Raw genomic sequence first — 14263 nt, 5'->3', positions numbered from 1 at the left:
GCCAGCATAATTTGCGGTAATTTTATTCATAAATTTTTCTGTACTTAAATCAATTCAGTAAAAGTCAGGTATGGCGCTGCATTATTCGCGCAATTTGGAGATTCACAACAGACTGTCATCACAAATCACTTAACCACTTCAGATCTCTCGAAGATAGAAGGGCTATCTCAAGACTTACACATTTTTTTATAAATCTATAAATTACAGTGCTTTGGTCAACGTAGGTCAATACTTAACAGCTCCCTCTCAAAATTCTGTCAGGACACGGAAATCATCGTCAATCTCTTTTTCCCGACCAACAACAAAGAAGACTGCAACAAGTACTCTTTCCTTCCAAGGAGCATGGCAGAATGGAATCTGCTACCAGTAGACATATGTGAAGCTAAATTGGTCGATGGTTTTAAGACAAGGCTAAACAAAATTCAAATGTCTACTTTCATCCGGGGGGCACATCATTAATTCAAATTCACCACTAGCTACACACGCCTGCAGCAATTATATCCCGATTGAGGAGTTTGCCTGCAGTAACAGGAAGAAGAACATCGTCATCTTCGATCCTTTCGTTGGTCAACGTAAGTTGCCATCTTGGATGACGTCATCATCCTTAGAGACGTATTTACCAGTCGCTATATTTTGCGATTTGTGCCACTGCTTTATGCTTGTAGATGTGCGTGCGTTCGGAACTTGTCGCTCGCATTGATTGGCCAAGATATTGAAATTTAATCGGAAAGCCTTGATAAAAGCACAACTCGTTGACTACTGCCATATTTTCCTCTCCGGCAGAAAATAAAAAAATAAGGAATAACCCAGGGAATAACTCATCGGTAACATATATTTTCGATATTTTATAGATTTTATGTAGTATCAATAGAAAGATTAGAGTCTAACGAAAATATTGGGCCTTTTTTCAAGATCATATGTCACTTAGAATCTAAAAGAAATTAAAATCTGGACAAAACCTGCCCTCTGAATTGTCGACCCAGATTACACATGCAGGCTCGCACTAACACACTAGGCCTACCGTCGGTGAATGGGAATTATAGTAAAATGTAAGAAATTGTTGAATAAATCCCCAGAGACGATGGTTATTCCTGTTTACATTCTCTCCTCCTCTCCTTTTTTCTTTTCGATCTTTATTTCTGTCATCCCTTCTTTCCTTCTTCCATTCTTTTCTTTCTTCTGTTCTCTTTGCTAGTCTTGGCTTCATTCTTCTTTCCTCTTCTTTTCCCTTATTCTTTCTTTCCTTCCTGATTTTCCTTGTCTCGATTTTTTTCTTTCCATTATTACTTCTTAATCCTCTCTTCCACATTTCCTGAATTCCCTTTTCCATTCCATCTACCTCTATTTCCAATAATTTCCTAGCTTTCCTTCCCTCACTTCTGTATTCATTTTATTTATTTTCTTCATTCTTAATTTCGACTTTCCTTCTTATTTCCCTATTTTTTTCCTTCTATCCTTCTACTAGTTCTAGCTTCTTTTTTTTATTTCCTTCATTCTTTCTTTCCTTGAAATTTTCTTTTTTTTTTGCTTCCTTCACCCTTTTCTTGTTGTTCCCTCTTTCCTTTCAAGTTCCATTGTTTTCTTTCTTTTTTTCACTCTTCCCTCTCTTTCATTAAGTTTATTTCTTCTTGTCTTTTCCCTTATTCATTCTCTCTTTCAATGTTATTTCCTCCCTTCCTGTTTTCCTTAATTATTTCTTTCTTTCAAAGTAAGAAAACCTTTTTTTCTTTCCTCCTCATTTTGTTCCACTTACACAATTATCAGCACATGGGACTAAACTAAAAATATCACACCAACGACTTGCAATCTCTACTCTAAATGACCAATAATGTTTAGGAAATACATTTTCATAAAAGGAAATCATGGAATTTGAAAATACATAATCAATGTTACCATCTTTTGGGCGTTAAACTTAAAATCGTCCATTCTCAAATTTGTCTGCTTTCCGTTTACCTATCCTTGTCAACGGATTGAAGATAGCCTCGGATAATTCTTTTGTTTGTATGGTATTGGCAATCAGTCATATTTAATGATTGTTGCCTCCAACATTTATACCCAGTTGTTGTGTGTCCAGACGATCAATTTTAGAAAGTCATTTGGAAAAATTTACAAGCGAAGTTTCATCAATTTTTTTGTACAAAATGTTAGGAAATATTATAGAGAACAAAATAGATGATGATTACAACTATTGAATTCATATTTTTAGTGTAATCCAAAGACAAAAAATAGTCTGGTCTGTTAGCGTCAAAAAGGCCCTACTTGTGGACACGGTGGACAAAAGCATGATTTTTTCTCCAGACCTTTGTTTATGTATAATAGTTAATAGTCTGGTCAGTTAGCGAAATTATGTGGACACGGTGGACAAAAGCGTGATTTTTTCTCCAGACCTTTGTTTATGTATAAGAATTAAGAATGGGGTATGCTCCAAAAAATCTGGCTGCAGGAACAGTGAAAAAATGGGTGAAAATGTCAGAATTTATGAGTTCAGATTTGTCTGATATATAGACTAGCGCTAGTGCAAAACTCAATAGCAGTGCATTATTTGCATTGGATTAGTTCTTGAATTCAGACCCTTTTTGAACAGATCTTCTGTTTGTCCTCGCATCTCAATGCACCAAATATCTGAATGAAGATGCTAACCAAGCCGAAGGGCGACGGTGGAGGGGGTTGAATGTTGGTGTGTATGTACATATTTTGGTCTTGGGGGAAAGATGTGCAATACACCTTTTTTGTATGCCATGGTAACAGTGTATTATTGCAAAAATAAGGTAAAAATCTTGCAGTTGGAACTACTTCCTCTGTTTTTAACCGATTCTCATGAAATTCGGCACACACATTGGCCTTGAGGTGAAGATGTCTAAGACACACTTTCGTGTGTCTTTCAGAAATCTTGTTGCCATGGTAACAACATATTATATGGTGAAAATTGGGAAAAAACTTACAATTCAAACTGCTTCATCAGTTTTCAATCAATTCTCGTGAAATTTGGCACACACATTGGTATTGAAGTAAAGATGTACTAGGCACTTTTTGTGTGTGTTTCAGAAACTGTGTTGTCATGGTAACAAAATATCATATGGCAAAATTTAGGTAAAAAACTTGTAATTTGAACTACTTCATCAGTTTTGAACCAATTCTCATGAAATTTGGCTCACACATTGGCCTTTGGGGTAAAGATGTGCAAGAACCTTTTTTTTGCATTTTTCAGAGAGTGCATTACCAGGATAGCCACATATGATAGCCAGAAATGTAGGAAAACTTAAATGTGGATCAAACTTCTTCCCCTGTTTTTAGTCAGTGCTCATAAAAATTGGAAGAAATATTCATCATAGGGTAAAGATTCATATTAAATTCTGAATGTCTTCTCTGCATTAAAATGTGAGGGTATTAATCACCTTCATTAATATTTCTGGGTTTGGGGGAAGGGGCAGGATTAGTCCTTTAAATCTGACATCAAAGAAGGTTAAAGGCAGTGGCCATTAGAAACATAAAAATGATAACACTCTTAAAAAATGCATCCCCTTAAGGGCATATAGGCTGGAGGTACACTGGGTGAATATGAAACCTTCCGCTGAAGCAGAGGAGTTCCAACACTGGCAAGCAAAACAAAATTTGTACCCCTTCTACTTTCAACAGCTGATTTTCCAAACCTTAGTTCCACCTCCCCAAGATGTGCACCTCTCCCCATACCGCTTTTAGTTCTACTTCCCCATGCTCAAACCAGTCTACACCGTTGTCCCTCAGGGGTCAATGCATTTTTAAAGCTAGACATTACTCTCTTTTTGGGGGGGGGGTATTTAGAAAATGATCTCATAAAAATTACAGTTAAAGGATTATGACTAGGAACTTAACCCCCCCCCCCGAAAAAATAGGGGGCTGATATACTTTTTAGCAGAAAACCACCCCCCCCCCCCTTCAAAGGTAAGAAGAGTCATTTGCACTTCAGACCATTCATTTGAAGTTTAATGCATTCTGATTTGATAAAAAAAATGTTTACAGTACCCAATTAACCATTGTTTATTTATATTCTCCTACTCAGTCTTTTATTCATATTCATATTCCGTTCCTTCTCTTTCTTTTTAACTTTCACATCACTCTTGATTTTGAGCTTCACCATGCCATCTCCTTCTGTTTCCTGTCTCTCTCTAAGTATATTTTTTTCTGACATATTTTTAAGTGTACCTTTAATCATGCAACTAATTATAGAAATATAAATATATACAAAAGTCTCTGCACTTGTTTTAGAAATTCACTTGCAAATCCATGACTCGGTAACATACCATATCAAAAATATACCTATGTGCACAATAGATTTTAGTCTTGTATTTTCTTTCATTTATTTTTTTTTCAGTATATTTCTGTGACAGCCCCTGCTTCATGCTTCAAATAAAACATCGATTAATTGGACACCGGAAACATTTTTTTTTCAAAGCAGAATGTTTGAGGCTTTAAATTGATATGCAGAAGTGTAAAGGATTCCCCCCTTTTTTTTTTTGGGGGGGGGGGGGTTAAGTTCCTATATAGTCGTTATAATTTTCTTTCACTCTTTATGTGGCAATTTTCTAAAGCCCTCCCCCCAAAAAAAAAAAAATGTAAGGGTTGTTTTTTAAGAGTGTTTAAGTTCCTCATGGTCATGGCCTTTAACCTTCTATATTTTTATGTTGTCAGTTTTTAAGGACCTTCTCCGCCCCCCCCAAAAAAAAAGCCTATAAATATCATTGAAGGTGATTAATACCCTGTGCCTGCGCTATTATATGACGTTATAAAGGGGAATCAAACCCAAATAAAACTTGTTTTAGAGGAAAATGAAAAATCAGACAAGTTTATAGGTCAAAGTTTGAACAATATCGGACAAACCATAACAAAGTTGTGAACATATTAAAGTTATAAACATTGGTAATCACTATACCCATGAAGACTTCAAATTGACCGCATATGTGATGTCATAGTGATGTAAGAAGGCAAGGACCACTCTTCCATGTACTGGAATAATTAATTAGCTAAAATTTCTTTTTTTCATAAGTTTTACTTCAAATTATATCTTTCTTTCATGACGACATAAAAGAACTACCGGGTTTATATTACGGCCCCAATGGAATAGAGATTTAGGAGAAAACCAAAAATCCTGATAACTAAGTACTAGTCTTATGGGAAAGTTGTCCTTGCGGCCTCACCCCTTGTCATAGTTTACTTACCCAGTTGCCAATTTGAATTCTACATACTAGTAGCCTTAGGGATCTTAATTTTAGAGCAGCCATAACTTTATTTTGCTTGTCCGATTTCTTTAAGACTTTCACCATTCTTATTTTTCTCCTTTTCCATGCACACATTATGACCAAGGCTTGATTCCCTTTTAATACTGAATATGAATCTTTACCCAAAAAGAATATTTGTGTCAACTTTTATGAGCACAGGCTGAAAACTGAGAAGTAGACTGATCCACAATGAGTTTTCCCCATATTTCTGGCTAAATGTGGTTACCAAGGCAATGCACTCTCTGACAAAAGGTTCTTGCACATCTTTACCTCAAGGCCAATTTGTGTGCCATAATTATTTCATGAGAATTGGTTCAAAACAAAAAAAAAATGATGAAGTAGTTCAAATTGCAAGGTTTTTACCTAAATTTTACCATATAATATGTTGTCCCATGGCAACACAATTCTGGAAACACACACAAAAAGTGCCTTTACATCTTTACTTCAATACCAATGTGTGTGCCAAATTTCATGAAAATTGATTGAAAACTGATGAAACAGTTTGAATTGTAAGGTTTTTTTCCCCAATTTTCACCAGATAATATGTTGATACCATGGCAACAAGATTTCTGAAAGACACACAAACGTAAGTCTTGGACATCTTCACCTCAAGATCAATGTGTGTGCCAAATGGCCAAATTTCATGAGAATCGGATAAAAACAGAGGAAGTAGTTCCAACTGCAAGATTTTTACCTTATTTTTGCAATAATACACTGTTACCATGGCAACACAAATATGCAAAAAAATGTGTCTTGCACATCTTTCCCCAAGACCAAAATATGTACATACACACCAACATTCAACCCCCTCCACCGTCACCCTTCGGCTTGGTTAGCATCTTCATTCAGATATTTGGTGCATTGAGATGCGAGGACAAACAGAAGATCTGTTCAAAAAGGGTCTGAATTCAAGAACTAATCCAATGCAAAATAATGCACTGCCATTGAGTTTTGCACTAGCGCTAGTCTATATATCAGACAAATCTGAACTCATAAATTCTGACATTTTCACCCATTTTTTCACTGTTCCTGCAGCCAGATTTTTTGGAGCATACCCCATTCTTAATTCTTATACATAAACAAAGGTCTGGAGAAAAAATCATGCTTTTGTCCACCGTGTCCACAAGTAGGGCATTTTTGACGCTAACAGACCAGACTATAAGAATGGAGTATGCTCCAAAAAATCTGGCTGCAGGAACAGTGAAAAAATGGGTGAAAATGTCAGAATTTATGAGTTCAGATTTGTCTGATATATAGACTAGCGCTAGTGCAAAACTCAATAGCAGTGCATTATTTTGCATTGGATTAGTTCTTGAATTCAGACCCTTTTTGAACAGATCTTCTGTTTGTCCTCGCATCTTAATGCACCAAATATCTGAATGAAGATGCTAACCAAGCCGAAGGGTGACGGTGGAGGGGGTTGAATGTTGGTGTGTGTGTACATATTTTGGTCTTGGGGTAAAGGTATGCAAGACACAATTTTTGCATGAGTTGGAAATTGTGTTGCCATGGTAACAGTTTATTATTGCAAAAATAAGGTAAAAATCTTGCAGTTAGAACCACTTCCTCTGTTTTTAACCGATTCTCATGAAATTTGGCACACAGATTGGTCTTGAGGTGAAGATGTCTAAGACACACTTTTGTGTGTCTTTCAGAAATCTTGTTGCCATGGTAACAACATATTATCTGGTGAAAATTGGGAAAAAATCTTACAATTCAAACTGTTTCATCAGTTATCAATCAATTTTCATGAAATTTGGCACACACATTGGTATTGAAGTAAAGATGTACAAGGCACTTTTTGTGTGTGTTTCCAAAATTGTGTTGCCATGGGAACAACATATAATATGGCAAAATTTAGGTAAAAACCTTGGAATTTGAACTACTTCATCAGTTTTTTTTTTAACCAATTCTCATGAAATGATTATGGCTCACACATTGGCCTTGAGGTAAAGATGTGCAAGAACCTTTTGCCAGAGAGTGCATTGCCTTGGTAACCACATTTAGCCAGAAATATGGGAAAACTCGTTGTGGATCAGTCTACTTCTCAGTTTTCAGCCTGTGCTCATAAAAGTTGACACAAATATTAATTTTGGGTAAAGATTCATATTCAGTATTAAAAGGGAATCAAGCCTTGGTCATAATGTTGTGTGCATGGAAAAGGAGAAAAATAAGAATGGTGAAAGTTTTAAAGAAATCGGACAAGCAAAATATAGTTATGGCTGCTTTAAAATTAAGCTCCCTAAGGCTACTAGTATGTAGAATTCAAATTGGCAACTGGGTAAGTAAATTATGACAAGGGGTGGGGCCGCAAGGACAACTTTCCCATAAGACTAGTAGTTTTCAGGATTTTTGGTTTTCTCCTAAATCCCTATTCCATTGGGGCCGTAATATAAACCCGGTAGTATGTTTTATGTCCTCATGAAAGAAAGATATAATTTGAAGTAAAACTTTTGAAATTTTTTTTTTAGCTAATTAATTATTCCAGTACATGGAAGAGTGGTCCTTGCCTTCTTAAATCACTGTGACATCACATATGCGGTCAATTTGAAGTCTTTATGGGTGTAGTGATTACCAATGTTTATAACTTTAATATGTTCACAACTTTGTTATGGTTTGTCCGATATTGTTCAAACTTTGACCTATAAACTTGTCTGATTTTTCATTTTCCTCTAAAAACAAGTGTTTATTTGGGTTTGATTCCCCTTTATAACGTCATATAATAGCGCAGGGTATTAATCACCTTCAATAATATTTATAGGCTTTTTTTTTGGGGGGGGCGGAGAAGGTCCTTAAAAACTGACAACATAAAATATAGAAGGTTAAAGGCCATGACCATGAGGAACTTAAACACTCTTAAAAAACACCCCTTACATTTTTTATTTTGGGGGGGCTTTAGAAAATTGCCACATAAAGATTAAAATGAAATTATAACGACTAGGAACTTAACCCCCCCCCCAAAAAAAAAGGGGGGAAATCCTTTACACTTCAGCATATTAATTTAAAGCCTCAACCATTCTGCTTTGAAAAAAAAAGTTTCCGGTGTCCAATTAATCAATGTTTTATTTGAAGCATGAAGCAGGGGCTGTCACAGAAATATACTGAAAAAAATTAAATGAAAGAAAATATAAGGCTAAAATCTATTGTGCACATAGGTATATTTTTGATATGGTATGTTACTGAGTCATGGATTTGCAAGTGAATTTCTAAAACAAGTGCAGATATTTTTGTATATATTTATATTTCTATAATAATTAGTTGCATGATTAAAGGTACACTTTAAAATATGTCAGAAAAAATATACTTAGAGAGACAGGAAACAGGAGATGGCATGGTGAAGCTCAAAATCAAGAGTGATGTGAAAGTTAAAAAGAAAGAGTAGGAACGAAATATGAATATGAATAAAAGACTGAGTAGGAGAATATAAATAAACAATGGTTAATTGGGTACTGTAAACAATTTTTTTATCAAATCAGAATGCATTAAGCTTCAAATGAATGGTCTGAAGTGCAAAGGACTCTTCTTACCTTTGAAGGGGGGGGGGAGGGCATTTTCTGCTAAAAAGTATTATCAGCCCCCTATTCTTCGGGGGGGGGGGGGGGGTAAGTTCCTAGTCATAATCCTTTAACTGTAATTTTAATGAGGTCATTTTCTAAAGACCCACCCCCCCCCAAAAAAAAGAGTAATGTCTAGCTTTAAAAATGCATTGACCCCTGAGGGACAAAGGTGTAGACTGGTTTGAGCATGGGGAAGTAGAACTAAAAGTGGTATGGGGAGGGGTGCACATCTTGTGGAGGTGGAACTAAGGTTTGGAAAATCAGCTGTTGAAAGTAGAATGGGTACAAATTTTGTTTTGCTTGCCAGTGTTGGAACTCCTCTGCTTCAGCAGAAGGTTTCATATTCACCCAGTGTACCTCCAGCCTATATGCCCTTAAGGGGATGCGTTTTTTAAGAGTGTTTATCATTTTTATGTTTCTAATGGCCACTGCCTTTAACCTTCTTTGATGTCAGATTTAAAGGACTAATCCTGCCCCTTCCCCTCAAACCAAGAAATATTAATGAAGGTGATTAATACCCCCACATTTTAATGCAGAGAAGACATTTAGAATTTAATATGAATCTTTACCCTATGATGAATATTTCTTCCAATTTTTATGAGCACTGACTAAAAACAGGGGAAGAAGTTTGATCCACAAGTTTTCCTACATTTCTGGCTATCATATGTGGCTACCCTGGTAATGCACTCTCTGACAATTGCTGCAAAACTGATGAAGTTTTTTTTTTAACCTAAATTTTGCCATATGATATTTTGTTACCATGACAACACAGTTTCTGAAACACACACAAAAAGTGCCTAGTACATCTTTACTTCAATACCAATGTGTGTGCCAAATTTCATTAGAATTGATTGAAAACTGATGAAGCAGTTTGAATTGTAAGATTTTTTCCCAATTTTCACCAGATAATATGTTGTTACCATGGCAACAAGATTTCTGAAAGACACACAAAAGTGTGTCTTAGACATCTTCACCTCAAGACCAATCTGTGTGCCAAATTTCATGAGAATCGGTTAAAAACAGAGGAAGTGGTTCTAACTGCAAGATTTTTACCTTATTTTTGCAATAATACACTGTTACCATGGCAACACAATTTCCAACACATGCAAAAAATGTGTCTTGCACACCTTTACCCCAAGACCAAAATATGTACACACACACCAACATTCAACCCCCTCCACCGTCACCCTTCGGCTTGGTTAGCATCTTCATTCAGATATTTGGTGTATTGAGATGCGAGGACAAACAGAAGATCTGTTCAAAAAGGGTCTGAATTCAAGAACTAATCCAATGCAAAATAATGCACTGCTATTGAGTTTTGCACTAGCGCTAGTCTATATATCAGACAAATCTGAACTCATAAATTCTGACATTTTCACCCATTTTTTCACTGTTCCTGCAGCCAGATTTTTTGGAGCATACCCCATTCTTAATTCTCATACATAAACAAAGGTCTGGAGAAAAAATCACGCTTTTGTCCACCGTGTCCACATAATTCCGCTAACTGACCAGACTAAAAAGCCCGCAAAAAAGAAAGCGCGATAGCTCAGTCGGTAGAGGATTTCGGTGACCCGGGTTCGATTCCCAAGTGGTACGCTAGTGCCCTTTGGTAAGGCATTTATCCTCATTACCAGGTCCCTTGGAGAGGACCTTAAGCCGTTGGTCCTCTGCTTGCTTGCTCACAGGCATTCGTGCTTTCTTAGCAGTCAGGGAAAACAATCTCGGTAGAAATAAGGCTTCAAAAATATAAAGTGTCCGGACACCCCACCCGCCATCCTGTAAGGGCATTCCGATTTTCTTCTTCCTATTGTAAGAGAATTGCCTCAATAGTAAAATGATTTTTTTTAAATAAGATCCACATATCTACTGTATCTCTTATCTTACATTTAACAGACTATTCATTACACTAACAATGTTTTTTCCCCTATCCTACATCAACCTCTCTGTACGGAAGCCCCCTCCCCCCGGAAGTTAAAGGGGTTTAACAAGCAATTAAGATCATCTTCTGAAGCCGACCAATATCGGTTCCTCGATCTTACCAGTTTCAGGGACCAGTTTTATTACTTCCCCATTTCCACATCCCCCCACTCTCACTTTGTTTTTTTATCACTTATTACCACAACTTTTGAATTCTTTATGAACAGATCAAAGACAACCCCTCCCACTCTCCTTCCCTCTCTGCTTTTCTCTCTATTTCCTCTGTACTGGCAATTTTTAAGGGGAGGGTAGGCACATGACATTTTTTCTATATTTGCATCAAACCATTTTCTGCCAGTTAAAGGAAAAGTTCACCCTGAAGAAAGAAATATAAAAAATATTGGTGAAGGTTTGATGAAAATCTGTTAAAGATTAAGAAAGTTATTAGAGTTTCAAGTTTTGGATTTCTAACATCATTAACAAGCAGCTGCCAAATATGCTATGTAATTACCATTGTTTAATAATGGTTCATGATTACTTTTTTAGTGTTTCCTTTTTCGGAACGCGTGTGGAATGACTTGTCTATTCATATACTGAAGGTACAATAAAAACCTTTTCCAATTTTCTGAGAAAATGACATTTCATTAATTTTTACCAGAAGATATGTAGGAAAGCTGCTTGCATATGACGTCACATATATACTTACAATTTACTTTTATCAGAACCTCCGGCAATATTTTATATTATTTTTTCTAGTATTTTTACAATAAACTTTTTGTCAGGGTGAACTACCATTTTAAGTCTGATCTTTAATATTAACTGAACTATACACTCTTGAAAACACAATTGACATTTTAATTACCGGTACACATAAGTCATCAATGCACCTTATTTATAAGACTAGGTCAAGCAGAATATAATTTTAAGATGTAGACAAACAAAATCCTTTCCTTGGCTTTATTAAAAGACCCAGTTTTCACCCCCCCCCCCCCCCCCACCATCTCTCTCGCTCAATGTTTTAAATATACCACAATCCTCTTGTCAAGTTTACATCAATTGGGATAAATTTTCTGTGTCTGCGCAAGAACCCCCTTAGCAATATTTTTTGTGCACTGCATCAGTGCAGGAATGCCCTTACACCAGTGGCGGAGTGACCCGGAGGAGACAAAGCATTGGAGGGGCACAGCATTGTTCACAAACAATACAGTGCCCCTCCAATCAATTGTCTCCTCCGGGTCACGGTCTACCACTGCCTTACGCAATACACCTATGCATGTTGCTAAGGGGTTTTTGCACTCATGCAATGCACAAAAGTATGTATGGTGATAAGGTCATTCTTGAACCAACATGACAAACGCTAATTCTAGGCCTGTTGCATAAATGAAAATACAAGATATCCACTTATGGTAATCCAGAGTAAAATTTGTCCCCCACAAAAAATTAAAATCAGACTGACATTTCCCTTGACACCAATTTTATTGATCATTTTCAAAATTAATTAGGTAAAGATTACAAAATGTTTGTTAAACGCTGAACAATCCATGGTCTAACCATAATACCAATATTTGGTTTTAACAAAAAATATATAGAAAACATACACAAAATATGAAATGTATTGCGATTCTGATACAAAATTGACTAGAAAATTACTACATTTAGACTTATATCATGTACGTCTCACTTACAATGCAAATAAGATAAATTGAATACTTCCCAGTACTACAGCGGGGAGCGGCACAAAACTGTTCATAAAGTTAATCATAACTTTACGAAGTGAACTAGTGTATGTCTGAAAGGTTTCTTCATCATATTAACTGAGGTTGCAAAATTATTTGAACTTAGAGCTCACAAAATAAGTGCAGTCATCATTTAACACAGGAAAGGGCATTCTAAATTGTGAATAACTCCGTGCGAATACAATAAGCCCCCCCCCAAAAAAAAGGGAAACTACATGTATTGGAATATGTATGCATTTCTTCCAATACAATTGTGTATCAAAAAATCAATTATGCATAATAGTACATATTTGAAGAAGAAAAACAACAATCTCAATGAAAAAAAAGAAGTATATTAATCGTCATGATTATCATATAATCAAAACCATGCACATACACTAAACATTAATTTCAATGAAAAAGTAACTTTGGTGGTACATTACCAGTAATTTCCCTTTTTAGCACCTGTACAATAAGATAGGCACATAGCATACCCTCCACACCCCCTTGATTAATCATGCAAAATAGTGCAAAATCACATCACAACTTAAAGGGATCATTTCACATTCTCCTGATTTAAAATTTCTCATTTTTGTTCTTGGAAACATAAAGGTGTATATTGTAAAAATACCATTCCAAAAGTTTCAAGTATCACAATTGATCCAAAGCTACATATTATAACACATTTCTATTTGACATGAACTTACTCAAATTAAGCATTTCAGCTGACGATAAATATATATCTCCTTGATGGATAATGGTGCAAAGGTAGCCTAAATTTAGGCAGTGGCTGCAGCTTTATCCATAATGTCATGCTAAACCATGAGGTACCTTTTTGTTTTGTTTTGTAACTGCATTTTAAATCATGATTCATGTTGCTGTTTAGATTTAAAAATCAACATTCTTATTTAATAATAATAATTGGTGAGCACACTCTTAGAGTAACAACAAAGAAATAGCTGCAGCTGCTGCCTAAATGAGAGGGGAAAGTTGAGCAGGAATTCTCATAAGCTCTCAAATTCCTTTTCCACTTCACTGATTATTCAAACTTACTCCATTAACTGAATTATGGTTCTTAAAGCTTCTCTGTCAGCAATAATAAACTGGAGGTGTAAATAAATAATCTGTTTTGATCAACACAATTGTACTATATCAAAAACATTTCATACTACGCTGTCATTCGTGTGAATTCGAATATGACTTGACTTTTGATCATGATAAAGCACACTACTTAATTATGAAGAGATTATAATTCATTCTCCTGTAAATAGTTGAAATCAGCAAAAGTAAATAATCAGCCAACATAATAATACTGTATGTTTACCTTGATTTAAACAGTACTGTGCTACCATTCCATTTAAATGTGTTTCTTTAAAGCTATTAAATATATAACAGACCACCTTTGGATATAATGAAATGAAGGGTACAAGAATCAAATGAATATTTTTTCATTACTTCTGGATTTTGTTGATCAAGTGATAATGTACTGCAGACTTACATATTAAATTATTTACTCTCAAATAAATTGACATCTACATTTCATATTGTTACATCACTTTACCCCCTGGAGACTGGCTTATTGCGCTGTAACACAAATTTTCCATGGACCACGGTCCACTTGACTGTGGACTCAGTCTCAAATAGGTTAAAGAACACCAAAATGTTATAGCAAGGATATAGAAACTACAGTTTCATATCATTATTTTTCGAAGGCAAGACACAAGTCATTGTGTAGACACACTACTGTTTAACTTAAATAGACTAAATTACTTTCTTAAAGAATTTTGAATTGTGTACAGATCAAAAGGATAACAAATTA

At 35.6% G+C, this 14263-nt stretch overlaps 1 protein-coding gene across 1 annotated transcript in view; it reads right to left on the bottom strand.

The window, feature by feature from the left end:
* LOC121421014 overlaps window positions 1-2005 on the bottom strand; it is a 42836-nt gene extending 40831 nt beyond the window's left edge. Inside the window, exon 1 of the mRNA XM_041615598.1 lies at window positions 1894-2005. Within this exon, the coding sequence (XP_041471532.1) occupies window positions 1894-1926 (33 nt within the window). The 5' untranslated portion in view covers window positions 1927-2005. The remainder of the gene's footprint in view (window positions 1-1893) is intronic.
* Between the last annotated feature and the right edge of the window lie 12258 nt (window positions 2006-14263).

Source organism: Lytechinus variegatus, chromosome 9 (genome assembly GCF_018143015.1).
Source record: "Lytechinus variegatus isolate NC3 chromosome 9, Lvar_3.0, whole genome shotgun sequence".
In the NCBI taxonomy this organism is placed as follows: domain Eukaryota; kingdom Metazoa; phylum Echinodermata; class Echinoidea; order Temnopleuroida; family Toxopneustidae; genus Lytechinus; species Lytechinus variegatus.
The sequence above is the reverse complement of the archived record's forward strand: the minus strand, read 5'-3'. Positions and strand labels throughout refer to the sequence as shown.